The sequence below is a fragment of the Durio zibethinus genome, chromosome 7 (assembly GCF_047325235.1).
Source record: "Durio zibethinus cultivar Kanyao isolate XHJ-2024 chromosome 7, ASM4732523v1, whole genome shotgun sequence".
Lineage (NCBI taxonomy): Eukaryota > Viridiplantae > Streptophyta > Magnoliopsida > Malvales > Malvaceae > Durio > Durio zibethinus.
Window position 1 is genome coordinate 14,395,353 of NC_143168.1, and position 27,568 is coordinate 14,422,920.

General features: G+C 31.1%; 1 protein-coding gene across 3 annotated transcripts; it reads left to right on the forward strand.

Annotated features, from left to right (window-relative positions):
- The first annotated feature begins 8,517 nt into the window (after positions 1-8,517).
- On the forward strand, positions 8,518-25,912 carry LOC149518012 (putative E3 ubiquitin-protein ligase ARI8). Of its 3 annotated transcripts, none has more exons than XM_089763582.1 (15): positions 8,518-9,021; positions 10,090-10,214; positions 10,476-10,581; positions 10,709-10,799; positions 18,823-18,995; positions 19,749-19,853; positions 19,988-20,076; positions 20,824-20,931; positions 21,244-21,334; positions 21,436-21,525; positions 23,666-23,713; positions 24,538-24,609; positions 24,683-24,782; positions 24,862-24,988; positions 25,267-25,912. In XM_089763582.1, exons 1-15 carry the CDS (start codon positions 8,830-8,832, stop codon positions 25,538-25,540), a joined length of 1,791 nt encoding a protein of 596 aa, XP_089619708.1. In that variant the 5' UTR covers positions 8,518-8,829; the 3' UTR covers positions 25,541-25,912. The 3 variants fall into 3 exon arrangements, with proteins under 3 accessions (XP_089619708.1, XP_089619710.1, XP_089619709.1); XM_089763584.1 differs by having other exon boundaries at positions 25,250-25,388; XM_089763583.1 differs by lacking the exon at positions 20,824-20,931.
- The last annotated feature ends 1,656 nt before the right edge of the window (positions 25,913-27,568 follow it).

The following is a 27,568-nucleotide window of genomic DNA, read 5'->3' on the forward strand; positions in this document are numbered from 1 at the left end:
TCTTATAGGAAAATAAAATATAATATTAATTGGCCTTTCCAAAATTAAGTGTCAAAATTTGCCACTAGTTTGGAGTTAGGGTTTAGGGTTTTCTAGGATCTGGGTTTGGGTTTTTATGGTTTTAGTTTAAGGTATTTATAGGGTTTTTGATTTAGGGTTATTGTTTAAGGGTTTTTTTAAGGTTTCCATGATTTTTTTGAACTTATTTAAAAAATCCCTAATATCTAGACAAACATTCGAAATAAGCTTGCTTTTCATCACTTTTCTAGGAAATTGGATTTTTATTGATTTTCTTAGGAAACATTTCTAAATGAAAGTGACAAGCAACATGCCTACTAGTTATAGACATCTAATTTTATTCGGGCAAATTATGTCATTTGTGAAACCTTAAAATCCAAAACACTTCTTTAATTTTGAAAAGTTTTTAAAATCGAAATTGAAACCAATTTGACCAAAATGTCCCAAGGTCAAACTTGAAAAAATTGGTCAAATAAAGTCAAACCTGATCAAAGTTAGTCAAAATGATTAAAATTCGGGTCAATTATCAAAATTCGCAACCAATTGGAGTCAATAGGGTTTTAAAATGAAGTTCATGATTTTAAACCATTAAAAGTCTAATTTACTACAAAAATGTAAAGTTATGAAAATATCCCTAGGGTTATTTTCATAATTTGACTTTCTTGAAGTCAGATTTTCGTAAAAACCTTTAGATCATAATTAAATATTTTTTAATGTTTTTTATGCATTAAAAATCTTGATCACACATTGGGATGTGTGAACTTACTAAAATATCCTTAGAAAAATTTTTGTAAATCGACCTTTCTGAGGTCGAAATTTCGTAAAAAGCTTCATATCATGATTTAATATTATTTGATGATTTTTAAAATATTGAAAACATTGATCATATCTCAGAAGGTGTGAAATCACTAAAATGTCCTTTAAGAGTATTTTTGTAATTTGACGTTTGTGAGGTTGTTTTCCTCGAAATGTTCCAAATCATGTTTTTAAATTATTTAATGATTTTTGGTGTATCAAAAACCTTGGTAGCACCTTGGAGGTATGAAACTACAAAAATATCCATAAAGTGTAATTCCATAATTTATTTTTCTCGATGTTGAATTTTTATGAAAACTTTCATATCTTAATTTCATATTATTTGAGGATTGTTGATGTTTTCAAACCACAAAAACGAAGGAGCATCGCTTTCTAAGAAAATGGCATAGAAATTGTAAACTTTTTAATATGGAGTAAAATGGCATTTTCACTTGGTTCTAGTAACATTAAAAATCTAATTTTTAGCAGTGAGCATTATCAACCGTAGGATAATCTTGAAAGGCTACATCCAATGGTGAAAGGTGGCTCTTTATAAAGAAAATAAGAGAGAAATATCAGCCATTAGATGAAAATTTGGTCAAGGGTTATTACTCTTTTGCATGAGATTTTTTTTCTTCATAAAGAGGGTAGGAATAGAGGTGAAAGAGAATGAGTTGGAAACCAAAGGAAAAAAGAAAAATACTCTTTGAAGCTTCCTAGCTTGGAGGTATAATTTTACTATTTTGTATCTTGTATTTCTTGCATTTTGATCACATTTCATTACATTCTTATATAGGTTATCTTTTATTTCTTTTGTTTTTCTTAAAAGAAATTCATAGTTGCATGTGTTCTTAGCTTCAAATTTGATCTAAACACTCAAACAACTAACTCATAGCTTGACTTGAGACAAGTGATAAAAAAAAAAAAGACCAATCCACCACTAAAAATAATTTGGAGGTTCGGCCATGCATTGTTTCACTATGGCCGAACCTCATTTTGGTTCCTTCGAATGTTTTTATTGCTTCTAAATAATATTTTTGATGTTTAGATGATTAACTTACCTGTATTTTGCATGAATTTTGGTTAGTTAGTGATATATGTTTGGTGTTTGGTTCATTTTCTTATTTTTATGGCTTTTTCATTATTTTAGTTTGATGAAATGCCTTTACATGATGAATATCTTGAAGTTTAATGCATGATTGAGTGGAATAGAATGAAAGCATTCTTGTGGGAGCCCTTAGGAGGTTCGGCCTAGCCATTCCCATGCTTGGCTAAAGCTTCTCTTAAGCTTGATCATGCCAAAATGTTGTTTGGTTCTTATTTTGATATTTGTGTTTTTTGCATGATTCTTCAAGTTTTCAATGTGTTTGATTTAATTTTCCTTGAATAATATGTTAGTTTACTAGGTTGTTTGGTGAATTTTATGTTTATTTGCATGAATTTCAAAAGAAAAAAAATGGTGAAACATGTTTTGAGAATTTAAAAAATTTAGTGTTTGACCCATTTACATCATGTTTTCACATGCATATTTAGTTTGTAATATAGTTTTCAAAATGCCTAAATTTGTAATTGATTTTTTTGCTAGTCATGCATTTTTCATGTATCAATATTTATATTTTTACCAATGACATTTTTGTTGTTTGCTACATGCATCAATATTTACATTATTAGCAATGGCATCCTTGTAATTTGCTTCTGTCACTTGCATTTTCCATAAAACCCCAAATTCCAAACCTTAAACCTTAAACCACCCATGAAACCTTCACTCACCCATGCTATGAAACCATAAATCCTCCTTGAAAACCTAATCCACCTAAATTCCAAACCTTAAACCCTAAATCACCTATGAAACCTTCAATCACCCATACCATGAACCATAAATCCTCCTTGAAACCCTAAACCACACTTAAAACACTAAAGCACCCATGAAATCTTAAACCCTAAACCAAACCTAAACCCTAAACTAAACCTAAACCCTAAACCAAAACTTAGACCCCAAACTAACCTTAAACCCTAATCTAAATCCTAAACCCTAACTTAGACCCAAACCAACCTAAACCCTAACCTAGACCCTAAACCACCCCTTGATCACATTTCATGCATTGGCATTTTATTTTACTTTGTTACAAGCATCTTTAAATTGCCATGCATTTATATCTTACCATTCATATCATGTATTCATCATATATTTTGTTCATGCATATCATGCATATGTTTTTAGTGAGGTTTTTACTAAGAAAAATATTTTAAATAAGATAATATCTTAATTAAATATAGTCATCAAGATCTAGCCTAAATATAAGAAGACTCTCAGTGATTATTATTTATGCGATGTGTTATCTCAGTTTTGTAGGCCAATTTAAAAACCTTTAAGGATATTTTTTAAGCTCTATTTTAAATATAAGAGAGTAAAAAATGGGCTTTGATACTTAAAACATTTTCACTTTGATCCAAAAATAAAATGTTTTGTTTTTAAATTTTAATTTGTTCTAAAAAAGAAAAGAAAAAACATCAATTTTTTTATGAATTAAAGAAAGAAAGGAATTAATTTCTTAAACACTAGAATATAACCATTTTTACCCAAAGTCTAAGGAAAAATATGTAGTTAATTGGTACCATTTTCGATGGGTAGTTAATTTTTGTAGTTAATTTTTGTTATTTGGTTATTTTTTGGAAAATTTTTTTTATTTCAACAATATTAACATAGGCATTAAAACATTGGAAATTATTTATTATTTGAAATTGTTTATTATTAAAATTATTAATGTTAAAAAATTACTATATTTAATGATAACATTTAATATTAAGATATTATACTAATATTAAACACTTAAAACAAAACTATTTATTACTATTTATTTTAATATTTTAAAATATTTAAAATAGTATTATTGTTCATAAAATATTATTTCTATTAATATAATAGTGTTAAAATATAAATTTTTATTATTAAAATATTTAAAATATTTATACTATTAAAATAATATACATATATTTGTCAATAAAATATAAAAATAATATATATTAAATTTAAAAATATTAAGAAATGATTAAAAATATTCATATTATTAAAATAATATTATTATACTAAATAACATTAATCATTAAAATAATGAAATATTATTTACTATATTATTATTTATTATTAAAATTAGAATATAATACTATTTATTGTTGAATATTAAAACGTTTAAATTTAAAATATTAGAAGACTTTTGATATTAATATTTTAATTTTTAATTAAAATTAAATGAAAATATTTTTATTAATATAATATTATGGGTTAAATCAAATTAAGTTTGAACTTAAATAATTATGTTCAAAGCCCGACTTGAGTAAAACAATAAAAATTTTTAAAATTAAAATATTAACTTTTAATATCAATATTTAATTAAAATTAAATAAAATATTTAATATAATAATATTTTAGATCATGTCAAATTAATCCTGAGCTTAAAAAATTATGTTCGAGGTCCAACTTATATAAAACTATACTTATGAGCTTAATAAGTACCCTTATTCATAATAGCTCTATTCTAAAAACTATCTTTTGTAATTAAATAATAATAATTTTTTTTTATTGACTAGGAAGTTAATATTCCATTGATCAACTAATTTTTTATCAAATAAATACCGAACAATATAAAAATTATTTTATAAAATTTATTTTTTATAAAACAATCGGAGCTTAAATAAGAACTCTCAAAACAAAAATTACTTGTATTTACATACATTTTCATCAAAGAAAGAATACATATTTTTTGAAATATGAATATTTTTAAAGTTAAAATTAGGACTAGTGCAGTATTGAGGATGAAAGTAGCAATTAAAAACTATTTTTTTTTTCTTTTAACTCATCTTTAATGCTAATCAGCAAATAAAATTACTTTTCATTTGAAAACCTATGTATAAAAGTTCTTAATGAAGTGTTTTTGGGGCCAAGCTCAATTTTATGAATAAAATGACTTTATTATCTTCATATCTCTAAAGTATTATTATTTTATGCTTATTTTTTTACGTTTCAATTTACCATAACATTTTTCACAATAATTCTAAATACTTAAAATTATTAAATTACATTTTTCATCATACTTTTAAACATTTTTTTTTAATTCAGACTTTTTGTTTTTATGGTCAAACTCAATTTTGTGAATAAAATAATTTTATTATCTTTAAGTTTCTAAATTATTATTATTTTATACTTTTTTTAACCTTTCAATTCACTACAATACTTTTCCATAATTATTCTAAACATTTAAAATTCTTAAATCATAATTTTTTTAATCTTACTTTTAAACATATTTTTAGGGTAAATTACATAAATATACCATTTGATTAAATACGATTTGAGTTTGTCCCTTGAGGTTTAAAATAAGACACATAACCACCCCGAGATGTTTATCTGTGTCATTCCATTAGTATTCCTTAAAAATTGTTTGTCGTCAAATGACATGAATACCCTTATTGCAACAAAACCTATGACTTATTGTCAAAGCATTTTGTAAGGCTGGGAAACAAGAAACCAAAACTTGTTAACTAGAATCAAATCATTTCATTTGAAAGTGATCAAAGCTTTTCATTCAAGAATCAAACCAAAGAAGCTTTCAATTCTAATTAGAAGGACCTTTCAATAAAGGCCATGAAAGGTCATTAATGTTTCTTAAGTACAACAGAGACGGCGATCTTTTGTTTTTATGCGCTAAAGACCATACTCCTACCATTTCGTTTGTCAACACGGCAAGCCACTTGGCACTTACCATGGCCATAACGATGCCATTTGGTCTTGCAATGTCTCAAAGTAATTCCATTTTATTGTCTTTTATTTATTTTATCAAAGTTTTTTTAACTTTTAAATTAAAATATCAATTTTTTTAAAAAAATTTAATGGTTTATCGAGGCTTATTAAGGGAAGTGCTAATCAAACAGTGAAGCTATGAATGTTCATATGTGAGATCAATTGTATACTTTAAATATCAGTTTGCCAGTGAGGTTGGTGGATTTTGTTGTAGAGGATAAGCTTGTTGTGAATACAACAAATCCTTTCATGGAATTGACTTATCCTATTCATGTTAAACACATTACTAAAGACCCAATCAAATGTAAGCTTAAAGTTTTGATCTTTCTTTTCTTTAATGTGTGCTTTTTAAATGATTATTGCTCTAATTTGTTAATTTGGGTTCTCGTTTTTTGGGTGGAAATTTTGAATTTTTTTGTTGGAATTAGATTATGCCTCATTTAAATTGTTTTCATAAAAATGTTTGAAAAAAAAATGCACATTAATTGGGTTATGGGTTTAAGACCCCTTAATAACCCCTCAATAGGACTATCATTAGTGTTGGAGAAGATGTTGTAATTCATATTTGGGATTCTAAGGTCAATTGTTGTTTGATGTTGATAATTTTCATTTTTTGGGAAAAATGGGAGCTTGGGAAGAGTTTTATCTTTTGGATTGAATTTTCCTATCTATCTTGCAGATTGGAAAACTACTTAAGGAGTTTGGCAAGGAATTTGGCCACAAAAAAACTATAACATCACTTGCAAAATCTTTAGGTGGTTCACACTCCCTTGTTGGTTCACACTTTATATTGTTCACACTTCATAAAAAGATTTTGAAGAATTCATGCTTCCACACTAATTTTTCTTTCAAAAGTTTGAATATGAGAAATAGTAAACAAATAAAAAAAATAAGGAAAGAGCTTGGGGTTTATATGACTTAGACGTTAACGGCATTAGTGAATCGTAACAAACAATATGGAAGAACATCTCAGGGTAATTATATGTTACATTTTAAATCTTAGAAGACAAATTCAAATTGCGTTTAATCACATAGTATATTTATGTAATTTATCATATTTTTTAATCCAAACTTTTAAAGTAACTTTACTAAACTAGGCGTTATTCATAAAAGAAAAAAAAAAAACATATACATTTTTAACAAAAGAAAACTTCTTTTCCAATGATCGAATTGTGGAATATGACTACAATTATATTCACTCACGCAATGCACCTTCACATAAGAAGTAAAATATGTTCTTAATAATCAAATGAATGATAAAAATTTTTGCTAAAAAAAACCATAAAAAGTTAATTAGTTAATACCTTTTTCTTTTTCTCCATCAAATGCCAAAAATGAATTAACATATAAACCATTGTTGACTTAGTTTTAGTTTGAATTTTACTATAGATATAGTACGGTGTTATTGAGTTTATCGTACTATCAATTAAATGTAAATATCAATTCTAGTAGATTCATTCAGTATAAGTTTTTTACTAAAATTTTTTTAATCATAACTACAATAATTTTTTAATCACAATTATAAAAATTATTATTATTATTTTTAATCTTATAGAATCCAACTAGATTATAACCCGTGCGATACACTAAATAATTTTATTTATTTAATATAAATATATATATACAAATTAGTTTATTTTTAAAATTATATTCAAATCTTTAAAACTCATAATATATATAAAATTTATATATATTAACTTGTCACTAAAAAATAAATTTTCTGAAAATAGCAAAAAAAATATGTCTTTCCTTTGGATATTTTTGTTTACAATAATAATTATGCATTTGTAAAATTATATCAAATAAAAAGTAAATTATGTATTTTTTTAAAAAATATATATTATTTGAATGATAAATTAAATAATAAAAAAAGTATTAACACACTTTCTCTTTAGTAATCTTGAAAAAAATTATTTTTCATAAGAATAAAACTGTAATAACAATAAAACATATCTTAGAAAAAATTTATAAACACAAAAATTACAATAGTAATAAAATATACCTTAAAAAAAGTTTCTAAAAGAAATTGAAAAATCGATATATAACACGTTACATTTTTAATCTTAAATTTATAAAAGAATTTTTTAGTGACAATTAGGATTAAATAAATAATTTTTAAAATTTAAAATGAATATAATATGTGATCAAGATAATATTAAATTTTTTATATTTATTTGAAATATAAATTTGATAATTAGAGTTCAAATGGATATAATCATTTTGATAATCTTATTATTTAAAGATTTAAGATGAAAATTTTTTGAATTTTCAAAATCTTACGTAAATTTACTTAATTTTTTAATGTCTTATGTAAAATTTTTAAAAACTAATTTTTTAAATCAAAATTTTTAAATTAAGATAAAAAAGATTATTGAAAGGTTTAGATAAACTTAATCTTTGTAATCTTTAAACATGTTTGAAAGATTTTGATAATTCAATAATTTTTAAATAAGACTATTTGGTAAACAACTAAAATTATTTATTAAAAAAATAAAATTTATAATTTATATTTTTAATTTTAGAATATATATCTCTAAATTGATTTGATTTTTAATTATAATTTAAATAATTTTAATATTTGAATAAATTTAAAATTATCTAATTTGTAATTAAAAAAAACTATTTTATTATTTTAAAATAATTTAAGAGACTTGTCCACAAAAATACTTATGTGACAAACTTGTTTATACATATTGTTATATAATATATATATATTTTAAATTCAATTTTCAGTTATAATTTGAATAAATTTAAAATTATCTAATTTATAATTAAAAAATTTATTTTATTATTTTAAAAAATTATTTTATGTATAATTTAAGAGACATTCACTTAAATGATAAAGTTATTTATGTATGTTGTTATATAATATATATATATATATATATATTTATATATTAGATTTCATTACTCTTCCGAAAGCCGTATTAAACTCGTTTGTTCGTCTCTCTTTTGTTTTTCACCCTTTCATTTCATTCCGGTTTCCTTCAGTGCAATCCATCTTCCCATCCCATCCCCATTTTCACCTTCTTCTTTCCCTTTATTTACATCTGTGCCACTTGTTCTACAACTGCATCGTCCTTTGATTTCTCACCATCTGATTATTCTTTCTAGGGTTTCCTTTACTTTGCTTTCTATCAAAATTTGAACTTTAAACATTTATTGATTTAATTTGTTATTGCTATACATATTAGAAAAAGACAAAGAAAAGCAGCAGGCAAATGGAATCGGAGGATGATATCGATATGCACGACGCCAACAACGAATCGGGGGAAGACGATTTCTACAGCGGCGGCGACGATGATGCTGGAGCCATGGTTGCTTACGATGATTCTGATGCCGATATCGCTGATTACGAGTTCATCGACAACGATTCTGATGACTCCGATGATCTTGTCCTTATTCGAAACCAGGTAGTTGGCTTTTTTAATTTGGATTTTGCTTTATTTGCTTTGATTTTTCTTTTTCTTTTCCTTTTTTATAATTTAAAGCTCTCGTTACCGTTCCTTCTTTTTTAGTGTTAATATCGAGTAGTATGTTGTCATTTGATCTTTATTTCAATAATATCTTTATGGGATAGTGCTTGCAAAGCTTTGATTATCATTAATATGTTTGATTTTAGTTTTGCTTTGCTTTTCAAATTTTACAATCTGCACAAGATTTTGAAGCTTTTTGGTTGATTGGGGGAATATGGTTTAATGTAAGTGGTGTCATTGCACGCTAAAAACTAGAAAGAATACGTTGCCTGTAAAGAAAAGGCACTACACCAAAATCATTTTACTTCTGGATGGAACTTATATGGCATGATTTTTTTGGTACTTTTAGCTAATGTGTATTAGATAATTTTTCAGATAGAAGAAAAATTCCAGTACTTCTTCAAGTTGCTTTTACTCAAAAATTGAAAAGAACCTTTTCCCCGCGCCCCTCAAATTCATTGCACTGTTGGTAACATTTACAACTTTGTGGAATTGCATACCTAATGGAAAAACGCAACCATGCTGGGAGCAATTTTTTAGAGTTATGTATACAAGTTGAAATCAAACTTATCAACTGCTCATTACCTGCTTTTTTTGCTAAACTGGCTGATTAACTCTTTAACCTTTTGCTTTAATGGTATTTATGCGGCTCTATTGTCAGCATAAATGGGAATATACTTAACAGTCCGTAGTGAATGTCTGAAAAACCTTACCTTTTTCTAATGCTACATGGTTACTACTCACTGCACATATTGAAACTGGAACACCTTTTCTACATGGATTTTATAATTATTGTGCTTTACAGAAGTCATAATTTCTTCTTTACACTTGCATTGTATGCATTCAGTTCGTTTGATATAGCACTGTTTATAAGCACTCATATAAGCTTATAACATTTCTCATCCTTGTGTGCATAAAAGTTTGCATTTTTTGAGCCCATGTTTTGCTAATAATTAAATTTGTTTTAGGCAGTTTGTTCTAAATCTGTGTCTCTTCTTTTCTTAGCAAAATTATACCGTTTTGAGTGAAGAAGATATTCGTCACCGTCAAGAGGATGATATCATGAGGATATCTACTGTGCTTTCTATCTCAAAAGCTGAAGCTGGCATCCTGCTACGTTACTATAGTTGGTGAGTGATCATAATTGTTATAAATTCTGTTTATTGAATGATTTTTTTTACTTTTGTTCCTTCTAAATTTTGTAGAGGTTTTTACTTACTTGAGGTTTATTTTTGATGGACCTTAACTGCAGCTATGTAATTGCAGAGTGAAAATTAGCATTTTGTCTTTCACTGTTTTGGTCAATATGCATCTATTTTTCAATATCTTGCCAATGATACATTTGTGTGCCTTAATGTTGTAAATAATTTATGTTTATTTTGGGCTTACAGGAGTGTCAGTAAAGTATATGATGAATGGTTTGCAGATGAAGAAATGGTTCGCCGGTCAGTTGGCTTATTGGAGAAGCCTGTGGTCCCATTTCCACATGGTAGAGAAGTAAGTGGTGCAATACTCAATTGAGAGTTTTGACATTTTTTCATGAGCTAGGAGTTCCAGTGCTTGTTTGCTAAGCAATCTGACTGCTTATTCCTTTTATTTTTCTTCACATCTCTTGTTTTGGCAGATGACTTGTGGAATATGTTTTGAAACCTATCCTTATAATCGGCTGCACACTGCTGCATGTGGTCATCCTTTCTGTAACTCTTGCTGGGCAGGTCTGTTGTGATACAGCCATGCTTTATGTTTTCATATTTTGGAACTTAGAAGTCTGATGTTTGTTTGGTTTTAATGTCTGTTATCCTTAGAGTGTCAATCTTTGGTCTTTTGTCGTTTAATTTTTTTTGGTGGCAAACAACAAAATGCCTGTGCTGTGAATAATCTGAAGTTTTAGTAGCACTGCTTTCCAAACTGGTGGCATGATTGCTTCTTCCTGTCGGCATGCTTGAGGCCAGAGCTAAGTTACCAAATGGTACTAGTGAGGTCATCAATATCCTGCTCAGTAGATAAAGGAGAGGTTTATTTCTTGCGAAGTAAAAGGTTGAACCATCTATAGGACCACATGAAGCTACTTCAAGGTTCTGGGCGAAAAGAAGGCTTTATTTTATCTTCTTGTATTGGATGTTTTAGTTCACTTCTTATGTGTTTGATTCTCCTTGGTTTGACTAATTTGTTGATCGAGGAAAATTTCCTTTAGTTTGCATTTGGTGCATTCCCTTGTCATGATTCCAATGGAATGTGATTACTCGGAAGGTGATTGTTGGGAATTAAATTGCTAGGAATATAACATTACAACGTTTGGTATACATGAGAAAGTGTTGATTAAAATTTTGGGAAAGTGTTGTTTTACTTTCGCACATGGAAAGTAACTTTCCCATCCTCGCTAAGGGAATCGCATTACCATGTTTTGTGAGAATGAAATGCTCATGAGAAAGTTACATTCCCAGGAATGTAACATACCAAACATGGGAACCTGCGTCCTGCCAATTAAAATCCCAGGAATGTGAGCACATTCCACCATATCAAATGCCCCCTTATGTTTTTATCGTTGTTACGAGTTGGATGTAATTCTCAGTTCTGTGGTTTTTTTAGCTTGCTATGGACAGTTAAATTAGCAAAAGTATGGTCTGGAATGTTTTCTAGTTGGATGTAATTCTTAATTCTGTTGTTAGCATCTCTAAGATCTAGGTGTTGATGAAATTTGTCCAGCTGTTCCATCCATTCCAAAGCTAATTTCTTTGTTCCTTTTATCTCTTTTCTTTTTTTTTTTTTTTTTTTTTGTTGTTGAGTGTGTGGGGCAGGGGGCAAAACTTACTCCATCTAAAGGTTTGGTTTCTGTCAGAGATTCTAGTTTAGGTGTTTGGCTGATGGAGTAGTTAAACATTTTGGTTGAATCTATTGATACCATTGTTTTGAGCCTCTCAAGATTTCCGGATTTTGGATCTGGGAAGTTGCTGAGGTGGATGGTGTCATGTGCAGTCCAGAACCTGTGTTCAAATGCTTAGAAAGTTCTCAGTTGCATGATAGAGGGCTTTTCTTGTCGATTTACTTGGTGCTTAATATGATAGTGGGAGTTGGTAACATGCTCCAAACAAGTGGATAGGGTTCCTTTGGTGCTTTTTTGTACGCGTAATGATTTTTTTTCCCTTTCCTGATCATTGCCTTTGCTTGGTACTGTTTGAATCATTCCCAGGAATGTGATGGTTGTCCTCAGGCAGTTTAATATGATAATGGCTATTTGATAATTGTCACAAGGAGCTTCTAAAATTAATTTGAAGAAAGATAGATAAAGCAGGCCCATTATCAATATTGCAACCATCTATATTTGTGCCATACTGATTTTGGGGGCGGGGGGTGCATGCATCTAGAACCTTTTTGGAAATTTGGTATCCACTGATATCATTAAGCTACTGGTTTTAGTTGCTCTTCTATCATGTAGATTTCATGCATGGCCAATGATCTTTACAGAAAGGTGAAATAAGAAAGATCAACAATGTGTTGTTATTGTGCGGAAAGTATGGACTATTTCTTAACACTGTTTATAGGTTTATTCTCCACTAGATCCTTCGTGTTTCGGTTTTTAGTTTCAGAGTTTTTTTTTTTTTATCTGTGTTAGATCGGGAAGCTTTTATGTGAAAGCATGGAGTACACACGTTTAAGACTGGCTGGCAAGGGGTAAAGGGCTTATTGTCTGAGAATAATTCTTTGTCGTTTTTATTCTGATTATGATGAATAATCCATATTGTGGAATTCATACATGTCATTCGATTGACCCATGATCTCATATTAGCTTAGAGTTACGACTCCTACCTACTGCTAGACAAGAAGGCATTAGTTGAGCAAGAAGGTTAACTCTTTAAAGCTCGAGAAGTTATATTCGAGGAGGGAGTGGTGACCACTCTAAATGACCTAATATCACTACTCACACGTTACCGACTGACATCGACTCCTTATTGGGTATGTTCTCTTCTACGAAAGTTCGATGTTCCCACAACTGTCGACAAGAATGAAGGTTGTGAAGCGTCACTCTCTGTTTTGTTGCATGATTATAAAATCATTCACTTGATGATGGAAATGGGCTGTGACCCTTTCAAAGGTGAAGGGGTGAAGTGCTGTGTAGAGGAACGGTTGAGAAAAAACCATTTGAATACATGTTAACCCTATAACAAAAATGGGTCTTGCATCATGATGGAGAACTCAAATCCAGAACTCGTGGTTTGTGTTATCAAGCAAGTGTTCAAATGGTAGCAATTCAAGAAGGCAGCTTATCGGAAAAATATCCTAAATCTCATGAACTAATAGAAATTCAGTCTGCTCCCCCGCAACTAGAAGACAGTGGTCAAGCAATGGTCGATGAGCTGGTGGAAATAAATCATGGCACAAGTGAAGAACCAAGGCCTATGTTCATAAGTGCTAACCTATCTGAAGATGAAAGGGAACAATAGAAAGAGTTATTGATGCAAAATAGTTAGGTTTGGATATCTTTAGTTAAGTCTTGTATCTTTTATCATTCTTGTTATCATGATATGGTTTTTAACTGTCATTATCATTAGTTGAGGAAGTCTCTTATTCCTGACTGTCTACCTTTAAGGGAAGGAATAGAGTAGGGACTTCACCTTTTCTAGTGAAGGTTTTATTAGAGGGAGTGAGTGGGCCATTGGAGGATGGCATAGGAGGGAGATAGGAAAGATGTTAGAGAGACTCGTACTCGTTTCGATTTGAGTTTGTATTTGAGAACTAGTTAAGGAAAAGGTTTGGGATATCTGTGTTGAATACCGGTCTGTGTTATCATCGTTGTTAGCATGAGATTGGGTTTTTCACTTATCAGAAGTGGAAAGTAGAGGAAGTGAGAGTGCCATGTGAATATGGCACTTGAACAAGGAAGAGCAGTGGAGAGTGTGGAAACTGAATGTATATTGAAAAACTGCTTATATGAATTATACAAGAATCTTAGGTTTATATACAACTAACTAGGGGTTAAACTAGGAAACTAAATCTTCCTTAATTCTAGGGATACAAATACTTAATTCTAGAGATACAAATATAAATATACAGATTACAAGATTACAACCAGCTGTAAATAAGTGTTTTCCCACACTCCCCCTCAAGCTGGTGAATAGGTGTTTTCAATTCCCAGCTTGGAAATAATTCCTTGAAATGTTGCACTGCTGAGACCTTTAGTCAACACATCTGCAAGTTGACCCTTGGTTGATACATAAGGTGTACAAATCAACTCACTGTCTAGTTTCTCCTTTATGAAATGCCGGTCTACTTCAATGTGTTTTGTTCTGTCATGTTGTACAGGATTGTGAGCAATGCTTATTGCAGACTTGTTATCACAGTAGAGTCTCATTGGTCCATCCCACTTGATCTTCAAGTCTTCTAAGATAATCTTTAACCATAGTAGTTCACAAATCCCTTGAGCCATTGCTCTGAACTCTGCTTCAGCACTTGATCTTGCCACCACATTCTGTTTTTTACTCCTCCCAAGTCACAAGATTACCACCTAAGAAAGTACAATAGCCTGAGGTGGATCTTCTATCAGTTACTGAACCTGCATAATCAGCATCTGTATATGCTTCTAGAACTAACCCCGAATTTCTTTTGAATAAGATACCTCTCCCAGGATTGGCCTTCAAATAGTGCAATATACGGTAGACAGCCTGTAGGTGCACTTCTTTAGGACTATGCATAAATTGACTTACCACACTCACAGCATATGCTATATCAGGTCTAGTATGTGAGAGATAAATGAGTCTTCCAACTAATCTTTGGTACATCTCTCTATTTACAGCAGCATCTTCATTAGCTTCTCCAATTTTATGATTAGGATCCATAGGGGTATTTGCAGGTTTACATGCAAGCTTCCCAGTTTCCTTCAAAAGATCCATCACATATTTCTGTTGTGAGATAAAAATACCATGCCGTGAGTGAGCTACTTCAATTCCTAGGAAGTACTTCAATCTCCCTAGCTCTTTTATCTCATTCTCTAGCCAAACACTGTTTTAGAGATTCTCTCTCTTTTTCATCATCTCCAGTTACAATTATATCATCAACATACACTAATAGAACTGTGACTCTCCCTGAATCAGAGTGCTTGATAAACAATGTGTGATCTCCTTGACTCTGTTTATATCCCATTACTAGCATCACTTTGGCAAATCTCCCGAACCAAGCTCTAGGAGACTGTTTAAGGCCATATAAAGCCTTTTTTAGCCTGCATACTTTGTTTGCTTCTAGATGACCTTCAAATCCCGGTGGAACCTTCGTATATATTTCTTCTTCCAAATCACCGTGTAGAAAAGCATTCTTTACATCAAATTGTTGAAGCTGCCAATTGTAATTTGCAGCCAATGATAACAAAATCCTAACTGTATTCATCTTGGCAACTGGAGCAAAGGTTTCCTGGTAATCCACTCCATAGGTTTGAGTGTAGCCCTTAGCCACTAACCTGGCTTTATACCTTTCAACAGTACCATCTGCCTTGTATTTTACGGTGAAAACCCATTTACACCCCACTGAATTTTTTCCTTTAGGCAACTCTACCAGTTCCCATGTCTGATTTTTCTCTAAGGCCTCCATTTCTATTTTCATGGCTTGCCTCCATTTCTCATTGGATAATGCCTCGGATAATGTAGTTGGAACAAAAATAGTGTTTAGGCTCACAAGAAAATTTTTGTGGGATGGTGAGAATTTTTCAAATGACACAAAATTAGATATTGGGTATAGTGGATGCTTGGTACATTCTCTGGTTCCTTTCCTAATGGCAATAGGCAAATCATAATCACTGGTTATAGTTTTAGGAGATTCATGCTCATTTTGAGAAACAGAGTCAAAAACTGTAGTTACCTCATTTCCAGAGTTAGGATCAGGTTCTTGGACTGGCACTGGTTCAGGATCTGGAACTTTCCTTCTTGAGTACACCTGTAATTCCTTCATAGAATCAAGAATAATATTATCCTTTGTCACATCTTTTGTATTTGGAATGGGTTCAGACTCAAATTCAGTGTTTGACTTGGGCTCAGCAGAAACAGATTTCGACTCAGAAGAATTAATGGGTGTAAATGTTGAAGAAGGGGGCAAACCAAGCAAAAAGAAGTCTTTATCCTTATCTTCCATGAATGAAGTCTCCCCCTGAAGATAAGGTTGAGTAAAAAATGGTTTATTTTCTTCAAAAGTGACATCTGCAGACACATAGAATTTTTTGGTAGGAGGATGATAGCACTTATATCCTTTTTGAGTTGAAGAATACCCCACAAAAATACACTTAATCGCTCTTGGATCCAACTTTCCCCTGTTATGACTGTGAACATGAACAAATGATGTACAACCAAATATCCTAGGTGTGAGATTGTTTGTGGTATTGAGGTTGGGATAAAATTGTGAGAGTAGTTCCATAGGAGTTTTAAATCCCAAAACTTTTGAAGGTAACCTATTTATAATGTATGTGGCAGTGAGAACAGCTTCCCCCCAATAAGATTTAGGTACATTTGCTTGAAAAAGAAAGGCTCGGGTTGTGGCTAGTAAATGACTGTTTTTCCTCTCTGCCACTCCATTCTGCTGTGGAGTATTAACACAAGATGACTCATGGATAATCCCCTCTTTTTGAAAATAGGTGGATAGACTATGGTTGAAGTAGTCTCTTGCATTATCAGACCTAAATCTCTTGATTCTCACTCCAAATTGATTTTGGATCATGTTTTGGAAGCTTAAAAACACACTATTCACATCTGATTTGGATTTAAGTAAAAAAACCCAAGAGACCCTAGTACAATCATCTATGAATGAAACAAACCATCTCGCACCAGAAATATTAGGAATTGTAGAGGGACCCCAAATGTCACTATGAATCAAGTAAAAGGGAGTAGAACTTCTTTTGTTACTGATTGGAAAAGACACACGTCTATGTTTTGCAAATTCACAAATATCACAATGAAAATCTTCAACATTTAATCCTTTGAACAAAGAAGGAAACATGTTTCTCAAGGTTCCAAAAGAAGGATGTCCAAGACGAAAATGATAAAGCCAAATTTTGTCTTTATTGGAAGATTTTTCAGAAAGAAATGACAAAGGTAAACTATTTTTGATACTACTTGTGCTATTTGATGTCTCAAGATAGTATAGTCCATCTTTCTCCTTAGCAAGTCCAATCATCTTCCCCGAACTCTAGTCCTGAAATTCACAATAAGAGGGATAAAAAGTTACTTTGCAATTCATATCTCTGGTAAGTTTTTGTATAGATATCAGATTAATAGATAATCCAAGAACATGAAGAACATTTTTTAGAACAAACGAGGGATTAACTTGAACATCTCCTAATCCTGCCACTGTGGTAAGTGAACCATCAGCAACAACAATTTTCTTATTACTAGGACACAGGTTATATGTACTAAACTTTTGTGAAGAATGTGTCATGTGGTCTGTGGCTCCTGAGTCAATGACCCAAGAACTCGTAATAGGCTTAGCCGAGACATTTAATCCATGAGAACCAGAAGCTTTACCTGAACTAGAAACTTTACCCAAAGAACATACCATAGTAGGCTTTTCAAGGATTTTCAATAAGTTTCTCAGCTTTTCAATCTCTTCCCTGTTGAACTCTCCTTGTTTCTGAGACATCTGTAGTACTCTAGTGATTTTCCCAATTAACATTTTCTCAAATTGAGTGGTAGTGATATCTTTCTTTGAAAGGGTTCGGCAATGAAGGCCTAAACAGGATTCGGCAATGAAGGCCTAAAAAAGTCAGCAATGAAGGCTGAAAATTTTGCTTCCCAAGAAGAGCCTAAAGCTCTGATACCATGTGGAAACTGAATGTATATTGAAAAACTGCTTATATGAATTATACAAGAATCTTAGGTTTATATACAACTAACTAGGGGTTAAACTAGGAAACTAAATCTTCCTTAATTCTAGGGATACAAATACTTAATTCTAGAGATACAAATATAAATATACAGATTACAAGATTACAACCAGCTGTAAATAAGTGTTTTCCCACAGAGAGAGTGGGCGATAGGTATTGCACACAATAGGAACGGCTAGCTCACTAATAGATCAATACAATATCTAGCTTTTCCTCTATTTCTATCGTTTTGGATATTAGTATTGAAGTGTAGTATCTGTCATCATTCTTGTATTGATGATATGGTTTTTCACTTTCATGTACGAAGGAGTGAGGGGGCAATCAGTATTGTACCCAAGCAAGGAAGTCTATTGTAAAGGTGTGTGAGTGGGTAGTGGGTATTGTCCACGAAACGCATTCCATTGCAATGTAGAGAGTGAGCCATTCCTTGGATTATGGCACAGGATCATAACGGCTAAGTGATTGAGCTAGAAACAATTGATCTAGCTTTAGAGTTGAGTTTGTCTTAGGAGATTCCTGGTTTACTCAAGTTTCTTTCAGCAGTCTTGTGTGCTCAAAAACTGGTATAACTTTCTCGTAACTCATACTCTTCGGTCGAACTAGCAGCTCAGTGTTGGCCTTGTACATGTAAATTCTTTTTTACATGGTTATCAACATTGTACTTCGGTTGCATGTGTTTTTAGCTCTATAGTAGAACTGTTGATACTTTAGCTACTCTAGCGGGATTTTGTTAACCTGGCAAAGAAATGACTTTCATCATCATAATTTTTCCCTGTCTTAGAGTTTATATGTAACTATTTGAAGTTCTGCGTTTACCAACCTTTCCATGTTTTGTTGTGAAATTTTCTTATGCAGTTGTAATAATTTATTTTCTTGCTTAGGCTATATTAGCACAGCCATCAATTATGGTCCTGGATGTTTGATCTTGAGTTGTCCTGATCCATCCTGTGCTGCTGCTGTTGGTCAAGATATGATAAATGCATTGGCTTCTGATGAAGATAGAGAGAAGTACTTGTGTTATTTCATTAGATCTTATGTTGAAGACAATAGGAAGGTAATAATTCTTAAAAACATTTTGAGTAATTGGTCAATTTTACATAACATTTCATGTGTGCATTTATTTTTCTCTCCTGTGTAATTGCATCCTTTTATATATTTCTTTATATTCTTTTTAATGTATTTATTTGGGTTGAAGGATGGGGATGCCACTGCATGGGTAGTGGAGTTGTAAGGTTGCGGATTGTGCTTTTCAGTTGCCTTATGGTTAGTATCTAAACAGGGATGAATTGAAAATTGGTTCTACCTTTTAGCAGTTTTGCATGAAAAAGATATTAACCACACTTGTATCATATTTGTGCTCTGGCTAATTTATCAAAATAAAAACATATTTGTCTTCTGGCTTATATTTTTTTGCCAATTTCTGGCTTATTGATTTTAAAATTCTTTTCTTCCAATGTTATTGAAGTTTGCCACATGCTTTTGAATCAAAAGATGAAATTTTGTGTAATAACGAATATGTTGCTCATTTGATGTGTCTTTGTTAAAGGCGCATGAAAAATTTGTTAATAGGTTTGTCTTGACTGTAGCCTCATAAATGGGTTTTCCTCAAGTTTGTCATGGATTAGACCCATTACTCTATTGTTTCAATATATATATATATATATATATATATATATATTTATTTATTTATTACTGCAGTGTATATACACAGCACCAGAATCACTAAAATAGAGGCATACCTTTTTCATTAGTTCATTTTCATCTCTTTGGTATTTTAACACATTTTCTATGTTTGTGTTATTTGCAGACCAAATGGTGTCCTGCACCTGGGTGCGATTTTGCTGTGGACTTTATTTTAGGCTGTGGAAATTATGATGTTACCTGTCGCTGCTCATATAGCTTTTGCTGGAATGTAAGACCCTATGGCATCTTTTCTGGTTGTAGTACTTTTAACAATTAATGCATATGGCTTTCTTCTTCATTCTTTTTTACTTTCAAAATTGCAAACATGAAAATGTGATCCATAATGTGCATTTAACGTTACAGTGCACTGAGGAAGCTCACCGTCCTGTTGATTGTGGCACTGTAGCAAAGTGGCTACTGAAAAACAGCGCAGAGTCTGAAAATATGAATTGGTAAGGAACATTATTGTAGTAATTAGATTTATTCTAATACAGGAGGTTGTTTAATTTGTACAAAAATTTAGGTTGTTAAATTGGTGCAAAATGGCACACCTAAAAAGGCAATTTTCTTACTCTCCCTTATCATCTGTGCTAAGCTTCAGTGTGAATGAGTGCGTCTTGAAATGTACATACTGTTTGTAGAATGCATCCTTTTCTGAATATCACTTATGTTGATCACTGGGGCGCTGGGGCACTGGGGAAAGCTTGTCAAGATTCAGTCCTTCCAACCATAAATTGTAGTTCTGAACATCAGAAAAAGAGAGAAAGGGATGATTGGGGCTGGGTTGGAGGGCATTATGGGGGGTCAGATGATCCCTTAGAGGGTTGTGGAAAAGTATAGGTTCTCATTTATGCTTTATGCATTGAACTACGTTTGCTACTACATGATGTAGTGAAATAAGTGTTCCCTTATTTATACATCTATTACCAATGTGCCAATTTTGTATTCCTAAATACGTATCATTTACCTTTCTTCCAAATGTGCAAACACTTAAAGTGAATGAACTAAATAGCTAGTTTGAAATTTTTGTTTTTAAAATGGAGTTTCCTTTTTTTTTTTCTCTTTCTACCATTGGGCTTGTATTTGACTAAATATCAGGAATGTCCAATTACTAAATAGTTGTTCAGCAGTATATATTATTCCATGCTATATTTTCATAATAGTCTGTTTCTCAATCAATATGCCCATTTCATCTTCAGGATATTGGCTAATTCCAAGCCTTGTCCAAAATGCAAGCGCCCAATTGAGAAGAACCAGGGGTGTATGCATATTACATGCACGCCACCCTGTAAATTTGAATTTTGCTGGTGAGCTTACACTCCATTGCTTGTATTTTTATGAGACTTTGACCTCACTAACTTATTTGGGTTTTTTTCCCCCCTTCTAATCGGAAAACAATATAAATAATTCTCCTATTAATTTGTATGAGTTAAAGTTTTCTATTGTTTCTTTAGCTATTATGTCTACTGAACAAGTGAGTATTTTTTCCAAAATGAAGGGTTTACTGAAAAGATTCCGTACTAAGAACAAATTGATTTTTTTAACTTTTTCTGTATGCGAAGTGTTTTGTTTCTCTTCTTTTTATAAAATGTCTGTCAGTTGACCAGAGATGTATGCAGGCTTTGCCTTGGTGCATGGTCAGAGCATGGTGAGAGAACTGGTGGTTTTTATGCTTGCAATCGTTATGAGACAGCAAAGCAAGAGGGTGTGGTATGAAACTAATTCGTTAGTCTGACAATCAGCATTAAGTCATTTTGCATCATTATTTAACTGCCCACGGCGTCTTTCTGATCCATCCTATCTATTTACAGTATGATGAGGCTGAGAAACGAAGAGAGATGGCTAAAAATTCTCTAGAGAGATATACTCATTATTATGAACGATGGGCAACCAACCAATCGGTATGTATTAGTTTGCCAGATTTATAGTGAAACTGACATGATACTTGTCACTGTTATTGATGTCCTGAATAACAAGTTGGCGGTATAAAGATTCTTTGATCTTCTATTGTACCCTATAAAGTTCATGGCATTAAATTGTATTATTAAATAAGGATTATTTCCTCCCTCCCTGCTTATTGTGAGTTGATTTGTTTGTTATTGATTAGTGATTTATTTGGAAAGTGCTATGATTAGAATTGCTTGACATTCTGCTCTTTTTCCTTTTTAACTGTAATTTTCTTGAACCTGCTTTCTATGGTGCCATTTGGCATAGCAGGACCACCCTGAAGTTCTGATTGCTCACTGGAATTTTAAACGGGACCTAAATGAAAGTTAGGCCGGTGAGCTGAACATTATTGATATAGATTATGGATTTTAGATGGACATAGGTAGGATTTAGAGGTGTGTTACGAAGGTTGGATGAAAGCCTGGCCAGTCAATATTTTCAAGATATGCAACTTATTTATCTATTAGTTTTTGGAGCCGCAGGGTGGAGAGAAACAGTCATAAAATGTACTTCTTTTCAATTTAAAATTGCATTTTGGAGAGGTCAAAACTTTAGAGAGTCCAGTGAGACATTCTCATGCAGAAAACATCAACAATATTGATGTTGATACTAACCGTGCAATGAACTGGATTATAGATACCATAACCACCTTTCTTGATTCCATTGTGGCAATGCTTTTATTCTTGTCAATAGCCTGAGGTACCTAAGAAGGCCCCAAGGCTTGTTGTTTGGTTGCATGCTGTTTTAACAACTTTCTTTTTTTTCTTTTTTAGCCTAGTTAAGGAAGGCTAATCTTTGCTAGCCCTGGTTATAGGGCTGGCAGTTCGTGTTAGCAAGTAGTCATAATGTCATATAAAGGTATCTCATAAATGGATAGATGTGATTAATTATCATGAAACTTTATTTCACAAATTACACAGCATGACATGGTTAAAAAGGTTAATCTGCTTAGACATGACAAGATTAATCAATTTAGACACAATTAACCAATTTAAAAACAAATAAGTTATTTTATATTTTTTTCAATATTAATAATTCAATAAATGAGTTTAAAACGGGTTAGATATGTTGAATCATGTGAGTTAAAGTATTAATACAATTAACTGAATGTGTATAAACGTGTGATATGCGTGTTAGACGTATCAACTCGCATGACTTGAATTTTTTTTTTTTTGGTCATAAAGGAATTGATATGATTATACAAAATCCAAACCAGCTTAACTGTTTTGTGTTAGTGCATTGTGTCCAAAATTTCTAGGTCTACCTGGCTAGTATTAGGTGTTTACAAGCTAGGAATATTCCATCATAAAGCCTCATATCAAAATCTACAGTAGAGGCTGTTGTTTTTGCTATACTATCCTAAGAGAGTAGTGGGATGTGCTAGGACTCAGTTGAAGTTGTGCTCAAGGAGGGTGCTTTGGGTTGAGAGTTATATTGATAAAACTAGAATGAGAGTAAAGAGATGTTAGTAGCTTCCCTTCATGGAAGCGAGGATACTTTCTGCAAGGAATTTAGATGGTCTTCTTTATATAGAAATAGTTCTTGTACGGATAAAATATGTGATATAGAGGTAGAAGAAAATCTTACAATAGTTCTTACAGGGATAAAATATGTGATCTAGAGGTAGAAGAAAATCTTACAAACAGCTTGAAAGTGATAATTTACTTTCATTTAAGTGTGACCACTTGTTAGTAATGTTGTGTATTGTTTAGTGATTTTACAGATTACTGCAAACTAAGGGAGAGAGGACTTTTGGTTTCAGTGTCATCTTATCGTGTATGATAATTCTGCTTCTGCAAAATGTCGTTTCTTGAGAAAACATGTGCATCATTCATTGTGCACATGCAGGCATCTTTGCTTTGTTTGAACTGATTTGCTTAGTTCACCATATTTTGCTGAAGCATATTCTGCTACATTTTTCTTTAAATACCTATTGTTTGCTTGATTAATTAGCTCTTTAGTTGGCAGAAACAACTATATACGGGCTTGAATTCATGCAATACATTATTGACTCATTTCTTTTTACTGTTTAAATGTATTTTCTGAGAATACTTTCTGGATGAATAGCCAAAAACATTTCTTCACTTCGTGCAGTCTAGGCAAAAGGCAATGGCAGATCTACAGCAAATGCAATCTGTGCATGTAAGCCGAACTTCTTAAAATTATTGACTTCCTATTTAATGATGCTGCTCTAGTCAATTATTTTACTACCATTTATTGTGGATGTCATGAAGATAGTGTTTGAAGTCTGTGAAAAACTTTGGATAAGTTTATAATTGATTACTGCTAGTTCATGATATATATACTTATGCTTTTCATCTGATTTAATATGTTTCTTCCAAAATTCTCATGATATAGCAGCTATGCACTTCTATTGCCTAGGGACTGGTATCATAACAGAAAAGATATACAGATTAAAAACAAAAATAACTAATGATGGTGAATGAGGAATCCTACTCTATGATTGTCTCGACTGTAATTTATCTGCTTAAACAAGTAATGTTTGGGTTAATTTATCTAAATCTCTTGGATATGCAAAGTGTTGCAATAGCACTCATCTAGTACCAAAATCTCAAGACCAGCATACCTGATGAAAATTTTATTGGGATATTTAAAGGCTTTCCTTGTAAACATGAGGTTACTATCTTGCAGTATTTTTGTCTTTGGGTAATAAGGTTTCTGTTGTTGTTGAATCATTTCATGGTTTAAGGTGACAAATTCCTTAAAATCACAAATTTCCTCCTTCACAAATATTAAAAATACCAAATAATAATAGTGATAATAAATGAAGAGAGGGAAGAGAAGGGAGAGGTGAAGAGAGAGAGAGAGAGAGAGAGAGAGAGAGAGAGAGAGGAAGTAAGATGAATAATTTTGTTCTCTCCCACTAGATAGTGTTTTATCTTTGCTTGAGACTATCATTTGTTTATTAGTTTATGGAGAGTGCTGATGATTATGTGTCAATGTAGCTTGAGAAGCTGAGTGACATACAGTGTCAACCTGAGTCACAGCTAAAATTCATCACTGAGGCATGGTTACAGGTAAATTCCAAAATTTGTTTTGGTCACTAGCTATGTACTGCTTTAGCTCATCACGGCTGCTATACTTGTGTAGATAGTAGAATGTAGGAGAGTTCTAAAATGGACATATGCCTATGGATATTATTTACCAGAACATGAACATGCTAAAAGACAGTTCTTTGAATACTTGCAAGGTAATGTCTCTCCATCTATAAGATATGGCTTTTATACTCCTGTTCACTTTGCAGTAGTCGTGCCATTTATGTCTTGCAGGTGAGGCTGAGTCTGGGTTAGAACGACTTCATCAATGTGCAGAGAAGGAGCTGCAGGTTTACCTCAATGCAGAAGGCCCATCAAAAGATTTTAATGAGTTTCGGACAAAACTTGCTGGATTGACGAGGTATGTTTTATTTAAAATATATGTATGATCTAAATTCTTTGTGAAACACAATATGAGTTAGAATTTGATAATCTTAACATGAAGTTTTATTAATGAGATTGTCAGTTAAAACTCAAAACCTTGGTTTGTGGGGAAAGAATCTTATTGTGTTGGAAGGAGATGATTTTCTTTTAATTTAACCTTTTAGATTAGTGTTTTCTCCTATCCTTTGCTTTTTCAAAGACTTGGCATGGCATCTTTTATCTGATTAATTACTTATAGTAACTTCATGACAACAGTGTGACACGAAATTACTTTGAGAATTTAGTTCGAGCTCTAGAAAATGGTCTATCAGATGTAGACACTCATGGGGCCTGCAGCAGGATGGGCAGCTCAAAGAGCTTGGGAGGTAGTAGCAGTAGAGGAAGAAGTGGGAAGGGCAAAGGGTCTACCTCCAGATCCAGCGGCTCTAGCAGAAATATTGACAATTCTGATCATTGGTCCTGCGAATATTGCACCTTTGCAAATGACAAGTCAGCCACCATTTGCCAAATGTGCCAGCAGCGTCGATAAATTTCATTAGCTACACCAAATAATCTGCCTGGATGGGCAAATATTGGCTTTGCATCTTGATGTCTGGTTGCCGTGGCATGGGCCTGTAGAGCATTGCCAAAGGGAGAAAAAAAGGTTTTCCATTGCTCTTTCCATTTCTTAAAATCTAGTTTGCCATGATACAGCACATCAGCATTGAGAAACTGATGTTGGGAGAAGGCAGAAAGATGATTGTATGTTTATGTTGTTGCCATATGAGCTGTTGTATATAGTTCTTCTCTCTAGCTCCAACCTTTCGACTTGACTTGTTCCATTGTGGCAGCAGTCTTTCCAATGTATTCATATGTAATTTCAACGGTTATAATTTTATGCAAAAAATAGATTTGTAGCAAACTGGAGTCTTTCAGGTGGATTTCAATGAAACTGCTTGCAGCTGATAGGCTGCACGTATGCAGTAATAAATAAAATTATTGTAACCTTTTGGTTAAAATAACAAAAGCTCTTGAAATTTATAATTTTATTTAAATAAATTTTTATAGTTTTATTATACAAATAAATATTTTATTTTTAATTTATATCTAAATAAATTTGTAACTTTTAATTTATATTCAAATAAATTTTTAATCTATAATTTATACTTAAATAAATTTTTAATATAAATTAATTTTTAATTGAAATGAATGCTTGATGTAAATAAAAAATGAAGTGCAATACAAATATAAATATTTATTTAAAAATAAAATAATTCTAGAAAATTTTAGTATTTTAACCTGATTTTTTTTTTTAGCTGGGCACCAAATTTCTTGGGTGCTTGTGTGTACGTGTGCATAATTGGTCATATTATTGTGGTCAAGTTATGTCAAATGCATTTTGCAAAAATTTAAAATTTAATAATTTATATAAATTTAATTTTTATATTATTTTAATTAGATAATTTTAATTTAATCACTAACTTCATTTATTTTTTATCTTTAAAGATGTGGACATGACCATTAACTTGATGACATAGGTGTTGATTTTACATACATGATTTTGACTTGATGTAGTAACTTGTATGGTTGAAATCATTAGTTAAATTACGCAAATAATCTTGTATTCACATAAATTTTGAAATTTCATTATTCTACTCACACAATACTTGAAATTTAATCCTTTTAATATATAAAATATTTTATTTTTTTACAAAATATTTTTCTAAATTTTAAATTTTAAAAATATTCTAATCCCTTTAATATAAAATACTTCTAGAAATATATTTGTTATTATATAATTAATTATTAATAATATCATATTAATAATATTATTATTATCATTTATATTAATCATTAATAATTTAAATTAATGTATCGAAGTTAATATTATTGTAATTAATTTCAATATATCATATCACAAATTTTATGACAAACCAAATTAATAGAGCTACATTTGTAATGATCCAAAATAGATTATGAATGGAATGACCATTTCATCCAACCAAATAAAATAAGAGATTTAAATATAGATTTTTACACGAGATGAGCTTTTATTTATTTGAAGGATGAACTTTGAATCATAACAAAATGAAAAGAAAAAATGATTTATTTGAAATTGAAACATCAACTCATGTATAATAATGAGGACTTTTAAAAATTTTTTGGGTTTTCGCAAAATGAACTTAGCTAAATAATTATGTTAAATTAAATAATAAGGTTAATTTTAAAACTAATACATATGGAGTTTAATAAATTATTTTAATATATTTAAAATCTTGAACGTAGATTTGATTATAAAAAATCATTTAAACATGATTTAATTTAAAGGAATCGAAACACTATTTGATGGATAATTTTATTCTTATAGGATGAAAAAATAATTCTAATTCATTTAATAAATTAATAAAAAATAATAATTTTATTAAAATTAGATAGTAATAAATTTGTATAATATATTGATTAATTTGTGATAGATTTTAATTTGTGTAAGATATTTTTCATATAGCTACAATATATTACAATTATGACAAAAAACGTAATAAAATTAGTAATAGATTTTATATTTTATGATGGAATG